We start from the raw sequence: 12,056 nt of genomic DNA, 5'->3' as shown, positions 1-12,056 counted from the left end.
GTCAGTATCAATAAAATAAGAAAACTCAAAAGCATTCAATATTATTTACTTTTTTGTTGATACTAAATTATAATTTATAATTATAATTAAGTATATATTTGTGCTTGAGTGTACCTAAAATCTCCCAGAAATCCAAAAAGCTTAGGAAATTACGAACTGTATTTTACCAAACATTATTCGTATTTAATAGATTCACTTTAACGTTTTATTAAGATCCTCATTCCAAAGATGCTTAGTAATTTGTTTTTGTCAATTTATAGTTGGCGATTATGGACTACATTAAAAAAGAATGAACATCCTAAATATATATGTCGTAATTTAAAATTTATATGTTATCTTTATGACCCAGGCTGTTCATACAGCGAAAAATTTATATATTTTTAATAGCCTTATAAAGCTTGGTGCTTTTATTTTTACAGCATCATTCGCCGTTGTTATTTCCCTGGCCGTTTTAAAATATGACACTAATTTTACGTTTTTAATTTTTTTATATACCCGCCAGATTTATCGAAAAAATCGTAAAGTGATCTTAAAAGTTACTTAATTTTCATGAAGGCAAGAAGCAAATGTTACTGCCATTTTTCTGCAAAATATCACATCAATGTTTTGAAATTGTGGGAATTTTTTTTGTTGACTTCATTTATCCGTGGAGTATCCTCTAGGTCTGCAGTCACTACGGCGAAAAAATTGGTATCGATAGTATCGATATTTTAAAATGAAAATATCGAAATTTTAGCTGCAAAATAAATTATCAATACTAAAAACTTTAGTTACACTTTAGAGTTTTCGAATGGGAATACCGAACTTTTCTTTCACATCTCCCTCCCCTGAAATGGAGCGGTGTTCGAGGAAAGTTCGATACGTGTATCGATCTTTTGGTTTGTGATTTATCTCCTTCGGAAATTAAATTAATTTTGCATGGTTTGAATTTAACTTTTTTTATTCGCCAATATATCGATTTTTTTGACATATAGAAATCAATTTATTGGTATTTTTCAAAATATCGATATTTTTCTCCAACGTTCCTAATTTGAACTATATGCTTTGACATGATCATAATGGGTTTCATTCCTTTAATTCAACTTATTTTTGCTCACCATCTAAATCAATATGAAAGTCTATTTAACCAAGTTAGTTTAGACATGTTTTTTAATCAATTAAAGCGTATAATATGCTTAAAAATAACTTTTTTGTCACGTTTGCGTATATCATAATATTTTAGAAAATTTCAAGGTTTCAAAGTATTGTAATATTTTATATTAGATATCAGGGATTTCCATAAGTTATGTGCAATACAGTTTTGGGCGTCCCTTCTATTTTTAGCGTCTGTATATACTGAATAACTCAATAGTACTAAATTAAAAACTATTATTTTAGATAGAAAGCTTTTAAATCTCTCGAATTTATCACTTCTTTGTAGTGATTCTTCACATTTTCACTAATGTATGTCACCTAATACATAAACTGTATTCTACTGTTAATTCTGACATATTACCTTTACTAATAAAGCTTTATAAAGTAATTCTATACATAGGACAGCGAACTGGAATAATGCTATTGTAAAGGTTATTATAATATCTGTTACACCAAATACTGTTTATTATATTTCATACGTTATGACATTTATGGTTGACAGTAAAATTGTTTTGCCAACAATTTTATGACCTGCGATAAATAACGTAATTTATGAAACATAGAAAGTACAATAAAAGTATTAGGACTTATTTGTACTGACTGTATACTTAAATATGATTGTATACCAAAAGAAGCTTGACACTTGTGTTTCACGTGAATTACCAGTCAACATTTTAATTGATCCAGTTTTCAATTGTTTGCAGACCAAACGCTGTGGAAACTAAACAAAATAGAGCAAATTTTGAATTCTATAATTAGGGACAATGAAAAGTAGATCATGCACTACAACAATAGTTGAAAAAGATTGTTGTTGAAGCTAGCTAATAGTTTGGTGAGACTCTCTGGTGGAAGGAATTGTTAATAGATGCGCCGTATAGTCCAGACCTTGCCACATATGGCTACTATTTGTCCTTTTTTCGCTAGACACTCTTAATGGCGCAAGAATGGCTTTTGGCTGAAATAGATGTGTGTTAAAGTCACTTATACTTTTACATGTTTTTTAGATGGCATATGAATACATTTGAATTGAGAGATAATGACAAAAAAAAACGAAATACATTATATCGATAACATTTAATTCCTAAATATTTTTTTATTTACCAATTTTTTTTCTATTCAGATTCACTAACCTTACCGCAACTCACTGGGTGCTGAAGAAATCAACATCAATCATGTAAGTTCTACATTGTTAAACATATCCTTCATTTCTTAATCTCTTACGGGAGAGAAAACAAAAATAAGTTGCGTTTTTTAGGAAATTACGTGAATTACAAAAACGTGCTGGCAATATCAGTCAACTAACCATAAAAAAATTAAAGAAATAAACCTCTCGCCTTACCAGATTATCTGTGGAGATCAACGTTCGAAAATAACAGTTCTTGAATATACTTTTAAATTATTGTATGATTAAATCATACTTACGTGTCTAAAGAAATTGAAATACATATAACATATTGGTGTTCGAGTTTATTATTTTTTGACCACGCTTATAACAATAATCAACAAAGTTACTAGCTTCTTATCAATTCTCCTTATTTATAAAATGGATCGACACATGTTTTATGAGTATAAAGGTTACTACACCGTCGACTGTTAATTTCTGAGAATTGATGATTTTATTCATTTCTTTTATATTGAATGTAGTCCAAATATGGTCTTACAATTTCAAAAACTATAAATTTAGAGTTCAGCGTACTTTGTGATGTTCATCTAATTATTACAACAGTTCATAAGCCCATAAAATGGCCAAAGGGAAACAGATTTCTCTTGAGAAGCTGTGTGCTATCTGTATTTTCAGCTAGGAGGGATATTATATGGACCAAATAGCAGAAAGTTTCCATGTTTTATGTAAAGCTACTGTAGAATATCAAGACTCGAAGAAATCGTGGTAATTTAATGACAAAGCAAGAAGATAAGTGTATTGTAATGTTATCGAAAGGAATTTTACATTACAATATCCGCTAGTTTATATGAATCATGAGAAAAGTCAGTTTCAACTACCTAAGAACTGTAAAGATACGTTAAATTGTTTGTGGGTCTGGGGAATGCATCAGCCAAAAAACATGACTAATACTCTTAAAATAAGTAGACTGGAATGGGCTATAAAATCCTGAAAAATCTCATATCAAATTTCCATCAAAAGTTTCAGAATTTTGGATCTAATAGACGTGTTTTTACACGCCAATCAAACTGGCTTCAGAAGCCTGCACTGAGCAGACAGAAATCGAAATCTTTCTGCAGTAAATATATTTTTTTATTAATCTCTTAATACTTCAACAGTCTGCCTGTGGACAATGAGTGTTATTTTATGATTTCCGTTATATCATGTAACTATCCTGATATGTAGAATATCGCTTGGGTAAGTGATCTACTGTACAATTTATAATCTAAATCTTGTTGTAAATACTATTCTAACTTATTTTAAAGTAAATCCTGACTTATTCTAAAACCTATTCTAACTTATTTTAGAGATTATTAAATGTCACTCTATGTGTCTATTAATCAATTCGTATGGTAGTTTGCGTTTGAGCCTACGCACTTCACAGTCATCACGCACATTTAACTGTTTGGCGAGTGCATTGGGATGCACTAACAGTCTTTCACTAGTACTTCGCACTAACACTTCGAATCACATTCGTTATGGGTTCTAATTGGAGATCGCGCTGACTCAGTTTGTTGGCGATGTAATATGGGGCATCGCTGATAACTCGCAACACTATTCTGGTATCTCTGGAGGGTAGCTATGTTAGATTTGCTAGTTGTACCCCACAGTTCAATACCATAGGTCCAAATGGGCCTAAGTATTGACTTAAACAACAAAACCTTGTTATCCAATGATAATCAGTTTATACTTAGGCCAAGTCAGGTTTAGTTTAAGCCCAAGCTGTTTGCGTTTTGCCTGTATGTTTTTTCCATGTCAAACGTCGATCAAAGTGCATTTCCAGATATTTAACGTTGTCTGCTTGGGGAACCTCAGGATTATTCAATTTTACTGAGGGACATGTTCTTCTACAAAGAGTCACATGGGTAGATATTATCTTATTTGCTTTGATATGCCTCATTTTCAAGCACAATTCGATCTTGCTAATGATGAGATGATGTTGGAGGTTTCTTGTGGCTGATATTGGGTCATCGTGTGGACTAAGAAAACTGCCCTGTGGAACACCTGAATATATTGGATGGAGGTCAATGTATCGTATAAAATGTCTGGCTGTGAGCTATGATTTTAACATTTGAAAGTGCGTATGGGGCAAAAGCTTCTCCATTTTAACATGCAGGCCATTGTACCACACCTTGTCGAAGGCCTGAGAAATATCTTTCAAATCTAATTGGCCAAAGTTTTGTTTTTTAACAAGGCAACGGCTCTAAACATTCGTCAAAGTTATATCTAGGGACAAAATAAAACGAATAAATTTTGGGAACAATCAAATAACAATAACAATGATCAGACCTTTTCCCAGTCGAATGACTATAGGATGAACTTGATAGAATGGAATGGAAGACACTAGGCTTACAAATACTTGTAAATAATTAATTAAAAATAAGGATGGACCATATTGACGAGGCCAAAATTTACCAAAAAATTTTTTCTATTTTATTTAATTTATATTAGAAACATATAACTTTAACTAGATGTAAATCTAAGCTTTGATTAAGTTTTGAGTGTAATAAATCAAAGCTTATCTATTTAATTGTCGTTTTCTTTTAATTACCTTATTGTCTCCAGACTTTTGAACCGCAGTGTATATTAAAATGCCGCTCTACTGCTTACTGGTCATTTTTCTATAACCATTCTTTGGAAATTTATACCGACATATATACTAATAGTTTACTACTGGTAGTATTGCAGTTATGTCTAGAAAATATTTACTTCCATTTAGCAAATACGTTTTCGAGTCGCGGAACAAAATTGATGAAAAATATGTTTACTTGCTTGGAGTGCAATTCCATTTCACTTTCTATCTCAGAGTTATTTACTAAAACTTTTGTTTATGTATTTGTTAGTTGGATTGAGGAGACTTGATATATGGCGGCTGTTTAAGCTGCTGCTTTTTGAAGTCTGCATACTTTTTTAAAACGTTTTTTAAACATGTATAATGTTTTTAACAGTTCTATTTGATATAATTAATTAATAATAGGTCAAGTCAAGTCATTAGGAGCTTACATGTATTCTGATCAAATTTCACTTAAAAAGGCGTTTATTGAGACTGTTTCTATTGTTTATTTCTGCCAACATGGCGATACCGTGTCGATAGAATGATGTTCGTGTGGCAACGATCCAATAACAGATACATTTTCGTGGTACAAGTGGTAATCAAGAGACGCTATATCTGGTGAGTAAGCTGGGTACAGCCGAACTTCCCGTTCCAACTGCGACAGTGCATCCTTCACAAATTTTGCAACGTGTTGCCGAGAGTTGTTATTCAAGGGGTTGATTTTAAGTATGTTACTCGCTATTATTGGTCTTGTTTACAATAGAGCGTCCTTCAAATTTTTCAATGGAATTCTGTAGACATATATAGTAATAGTTTATATACTATAGTTTGCTGATCCTACTATATGCACACCAATTCTTTATCGCCATGGCTTTTTGCGCTTTGGATTGCCACAGAAAACTACTCGTTTTCGTCCAATAAGCATCGCAAATCATTGTTTGGCCGTTTTTAGTCTTCCAGGACCTTCCTTGTTATCAAATTAACGCGTTTAAATCGTTGAAGTTAATACCGATAATTGGAATATGACAGAGGAGTGTCACCATAATTTCTAAATGTGTTTGATGGTCTTCAGCAGCAGATTTCTTAAATCAAAGTACAAAAATAATGAACACACATTCTTTTTTGATGACATTCACGATCTAAGTTGTTAAGAAGAACCCCTGCCATGTGTTTGGATCTACTAAATTGCCCGTAGAGGGTCTTAAGAAGTAGAACAATAGTTGCTGAATACTTGTCTGATTTAACCATTTACATGGTTTAGGTCTTACATATCTTAGAATACTCCAAAACGATATATTTTGTACAAATTACAGAAATTATTGACTGTTTTATTAATAATATCTCAAACTAAAGCTAATCGGTGTTCTTTGTGGGGATTTTAGAATTCAGCAGATCCAAATGTTTGAGAATAGATTACGTTTTAGTTAGAAATATTCTCATATTGGCCAGTGTTATTGGTTGAATTATAAAGTAGGTCTAAAGTTTTGGAGTAAAACTACTCGCTCTTAGAAAATAATAACAATTATTAAAAAAGCAGTAGTCAGAAGGGCCTTGATTTGGATTACACGACCGAGAGATAAAGCCGAATGTGTTTTAGGATAACACACGCTACTAAGTGATAATATTCATTAATAAGCTCTAATTGGTCATAAAAGAAAATATAGTATGTAAAATATCATACGTAGAATAATATTATTTCATATATAATACGAATTAAAATAATAATTACTGAATAAAACGACAAACATTTAAGTATATATTACGGATAAGCAACTGTAACATATCTCAAGCGAATAACAAAGATACTACGTAAAAGTAACGAAGGAAATTACCTGTGTTATATGCAGGAAACTCATATCTGGGAAAATATTCTAGTAATAGCTTTTTAATAGCTAATTGTTGGGGAATTTAAATGAGAGTGATAACTATTCGGGAATACCTTAGCAATCTTATCTTAATAGTTAGTACTAAGGGATCTTTCAAACCGGTTAATTACCATCATCTCATACCATTTAGTTTAACTATCATTGGATTTATTTAAATTAATGGAACTACTGTGCCTTTATTATCTAGTTTTATCTTTTTATCAGTCAATATACTATATATTTGTTTGATTTTGAGATAAACAATAGTGTATCACTACATAGTATAAAACAAAGTCGCCTTTTCTGTCCCTATATCCCTATGTGCGCTTAAATCTTTAAAACTACGCAACGGATTTTGATGCGGTTTTTTTCAATAGATAGAGTGATTCAAGAGGAAGGTTTATATGTATAATATATGCATAATATACTAAGGCAACATTGCTAATTTTAGAGGTTTCTAACGTGATGTCGTAAATTAACCTATTTTTTTAGGCTTATTTAGCAATTAGCAAAAAAAGGCTGCCTAACCCTACGAGTTAGATCAAATTAATGTACTACAGTATTGTACACCATAAAAAGGTCTACAAAAAAGTCCGGGATGGTATATGTTTATCTTTTAGGGATAACCCACATTAACCATTTTTCTTGTTTACTTTTTACGTGAGAAAATGGCTTATTTACAAAGCTATTTTAAACAATACGGCATTAATCCTTATCGAATTAAGTACCTTAAATACAGTGTGCAATTAATATAGATCAATATGCTTCCTTACAGCATGTAAATTAAACAAATATTTTCGGAGATATTACAAATTTAAAATTTGCGTTTAAAAATGTGTAATGTAATAAAAATTGTATGAATTTAGATATTCCAAAGATAGCAGGAAATCTTCATAGTAAGTATAGGGGAAGAGGAATTGTTTTACTCCAAATTTAATGCGTGCAGGCCAAGGGCAGTAATGAATGAACCAAAAATACTGTATCGATTTTAATCATGTTTTCATTGAGTGACATAGGCATATATATTTTATGCCCGTGCAAAGTCGGAGCGGGCCGCTATGTTTTTATATACAACGTTCATATTTTTTCTGTAGTGTATTTAATTTAGTATCAGCATTGCACCCGTGCGAAGCCGGGGCGGGTCGCTAGTATTAAATAAAGCAAGCTTAACAATTTAAATTATCTAAAACATATGAACAAAAGCACATTTTATTTTATCACTTTATATGAACTAGGATTTATTTGAACTGGACTGCATAAGGTAGGCTCCGAACCATGATCTGCGGCATTAAACCTATCGAATGGCGAGTAACTAACTCAGAGATCATCCCGAGGACATCCGGTCTTACCCAGCCTGGTTAGTGTTGTGTTTATTTATTAGTTTTATATACAATACAGAATAACTTAGCAGAAATAGTTTTATAAAATTAATTGTAATTAAACCTTTTCAAAGAATGGTGTGAGCAAAAATTCAATAAGATGAGTATATTAGATGTCAAAGGATTTTACTACAATTTAGTTGAGACCTGGGAAAATATTGCACACCTAATAGTAGATAAAATATATTTTAAGAATTGTTCAAGCTCATATACATTTTTAAATACATTTTATATTCCACAGTTATTAATTCATTTTAACAAAAAATTTTATTGGAATTTCTCAAATTAATTTTCTTATCATAGAATGTATGGAGTTTATAGTCTTGTTCGTTTTTTATATGAATAATTTATTTAATAAAGAATGAGCTGTAATCTTAACCATATATAACACCCTTTTAAAGAGTATACAAATATTTTGAGAAAGTTTTTATGGTGGAATAAGAACGATTATATATAGAATAATAAATATTTATAACCTCCATTCTTGTATTACCCTACGAGAAAATCTTTTGTGTACTTATAACGGAGAAATAAACAATATATAAAATATTTTTATGTTGCAAAAATATATTTTATTGATTTTGGTCATGTTACATAACAATTTCGTCAAACAAATGATGTGTCCCCTTGACATACACTTTCAAATTTTTTTTCACCTCTCAAGTTCGCCTAACTCGAATAGCTATAATTTATATCTCAATAAATTTATTTTATTGTTAATTTAATTTATACATTAGTTAAACACTAATAAATATATTGATAAATTTGAAACAAGCAAGATATGATGTGAATGAAATTTGTTAAAAGTTTTATATGATTGGTCAATGGTGCCATGGTCAAGACCATAGGTTAGTCCTCCTACTGTTATTTATGGTTAATCAGTAGATCCAATCCAGATAAACCTTAGTTAGTAAAAATGTGACTCTAAGATATAACAGAAAAGGTCATATAATTTTAATTGTTGCTCTTTCATAATTCCATAAATGTTGTTCATATTTCAGATGTTATTTTTTTATGGAATTTCCTTTCTTTGGGGTAATTATTTATGCCACATAAAGCTAATTTATATTGATTGGAACAAATGAGAATGTTATTCTAAAGATACCATATATGTTGAATAAGGTGGATTTACGACAGTCAAACCTTTATTTTTAAGCTAGTTTTCGGCTAAAAAAAGGAATATTGGAAAAATAATTAGATCCATTTTGATTATTTAGTTCTATAAATAAATCTACTCTATAATATTGAAGAAATACCTATCAGTTGGTTAAATCTACAATGAATCAGCTGGTGGCTCATCAGTTGGTGGAAATTATTATGTAGAATATTTTATGGATGTAACTTTAACTGCAAAAGAGCGTTAAGTGAGTGAATGTATCTCAGTCTGTCGAAAGGTCACTCATAGCTTATTGGATTCTTCTTCCACATGGTAGAATAAACATTGACATTGATTTTCATTGATAATTCTACTTTTAATGGAAGAGTCCAGAAAAAACCAATCGTTTTCTATGTATATATCGTTTTTATCTTTCAACCCTTCTCGTGACAACTGAACATGAACATATACATAGAACTTTTCCAAGAGTTTATGATTCAAAAGAGGCATCAAATTATGTGTCTATGTCTCTGATTTGCTAAAGTGAGCACATTCGACGACAATAAATATTATTCCCAAATTATACCATCCTTTACACATAGAGATTTGGAAGTTCTTGAAGTAACTAAATTATATTATAAAAATCGACATAAGTGAATGCTACTTAATGGCATTCCTTAAAATTATGTAATATAAAACCGTTTTTAACCTTGGATGAGGTCGGCTTAACCTACAGTACCATTTGGTGAGTGATAAAAATTAAAATTATTATTAAAGCATTCTCAGCATACATGGTTAGAGGTTTCCGTTAACTACCAATAATAAAACTTCCCTCAGACCAATTTCATAATTTACTAGAGGAGATACTATCCTAGGTAATTAAATTCTGACTGGGAATCGATAGAGTTATAGAAAATTTAAAGGGTTTAAATCCATTGTGGATATAAAATACTGTACTAAGGTTATAATAAATACTACTACAATTATTAGTGACACACCTACATTTTATATTAAAATGTAAATAGCCTTAAATTTAAATTTAAGGTGTAGCTTCTAATATGACTCAACATTATCTAAATCATTCTGAAAACCATTAAGAAGAAAAATGTTTACCTCTAGTTAATAGTGAATCCTAATTAATTTTATATAAATTTGTCTAAATAATATTTTAAGTATTTTATATATACATTTAGAGGAAATGAAACCTAAACAATAAATTTATAGCAAACTATATTTTCCATTATATTTCAACCGTTCTCCAACTTATGGATCAGGTTACTGTAGTAATGTTTCACTTTATCAACCATAATATCTCTGTAAGACAGGTATTACCTCTGAACTAACTGGTTTTACCGACATTTTTGCATTAACCTAGTGTAACTTTATTTTAGTCAGTCGATTTTCAAATAAGAAGTGATGATAAAACAGTTATAGTATTTCTTTTTTTAGAGATATTTCAAATGGTTGAATTTGATTTTGGTCGACTAGTTAAGATTAGCATTGTATTTCAATGTTTTTTTCTCCAAAGCACCAAGTTAAATGTTTACAATTTAATGATTTGTCACAATTACATATAAGTGACAAATATAAGTGAAATGCCTCTAGATGGAATGAAAATGCAACTAGTTTGAAGACTGAATCAAAGTTAGTAATATAAAGAAAGACGTCCAGAAATATCGCAGGGCAGTATTCTTCAAATGCCTTTACAACGACCGCTGTTACTCTGTACAATTGGTCGATTGTCGAGTGGTAATTTCGAAACCCAAACTGGAAATCTAGTATTTCTATAAATGGTTTAAGTCGTTTCTCAGATAATTTTGTTATCTCAGGTAGCAGCAATATATGTCTGTAAGATCCAACTTGTTCTGCCTGTTTGTGAAGATTTTGAAGCATAATTATTCGAATAACTTTAAAACATTGCGGAACATGCTTCAGTCTCAAACAGACACAGAATATGCATGTCAACATGATTATTGCTTTTCGTGGCAGCTCGTCCAATAACCCAGTTGAATAACTATCATCAGTTCCAGGAGCCTTTTTAGGACTTGAAGGAATCGGATTTACAGCTATATCGGGCGGATAAACCAAATTTGTATTTATTGTATATTCTATATCTGTTGGTTGGAATGCGTTAGCCAAATGTTCTGCGAATAATCCAGCTTTATTATCCTTGCGTTGAACCTATTGATTTCGATCATTGTTAATAGGCAGTACTCTAATAATTTCTTTATATGGGGAATCATCTGGGTCTTCACTCAGATGGGATCTAACAGAAAACAACAAGCTTTGGGAGGTGAAAAAAAAAGAGTATTATCAGGGCCTTAACACCACTAACATCAGCAGGTGAAACTTAAGCTTATTCTCACGTCTCAGAATTGGCCACTGCAAACTGACCCATGAATATCTCTTGAAAGGAGGAAGACCACCACTGTGCGTCGAATTCGATTCCTCATTGTCAACCAAACACATACTAATCGGTTCACAAAGACGGTTGGTCAACATGGGAGAGACGATGGGCCAGTGTCTTAGGCTGGAGAGTCTGGACAAGCTGATTAATTTTTTAACCGTAACAGGATTATTATTAGAAATGTAATATATATATATATATATATATATATATATATATATATATATATATATATATATATATGCTTTTACATGTTTTGCTTATCATCTTGCAACATACTTGTAACAACATTGTATACTTTAACTGGGACTGTAAATGGAGGCTGATGGGTGTATAATATATAAATAAATAAATAAATAAATAATTTTGGTGTGCTTCTAGACATATTTTTCGAAGAAACTCTGTTTATATTGTTTTGTCTGCAGTATTTCTAATTCTGTGCCACATTCTTCTAGCTTT

At 30.9% G+C, this 12,056-nt stretch overlaps 1 protein-coding gene across 4 annotated transcripts in view; it reads left to right on the top strand.

Moving 5' to 3' along the window:
• Positions 1-12,056, top strand: part of LOC143190415 (uncharacterized) — a 314,791-nt gene that overhangs the window by 157,518 nt on the left and 145,217 nt on the right. For all 4 annotated transcript variants that reach the window (XM_076394676.1, XM_076394673.1, XM_076394677.1 and 1 more), the window contains one exon: positions 2,255-2,308. In XM_076394676.1, the coding sequence (XP_076250791.1) occupies positions 2,307-2,308 (2 nt within the window). In that variant the 5' untranslated portion in view covers positions 2,255-2,306. The remainder of the gene's footprint in view (positions 1-2,254; positions 2,309-12,056) is intronic.

Source organism: Rhynchophorus ferrugineus, unplaced genomic scaffold (genome assembly GCF_030347505.1).
Source record: "Rhynchophorus ferrugineus isolate W39M unplaced genomic scaffold, kcgeb_rfMv2 rfM2, whole genome shotgun sequence".
Lineage (NCBI taxonomy): Eukaryota > Metazoa > Arthropoda > Insecta > Coleoptera > Curculionidae > Rhynchophorus > Rhynchophorus ferrugineus.
The sequence above is the reverse complement of the archived record's forward strand: the minus strand, read 5'-3'. Positions and strand labels throughout refer to the sequence as shown.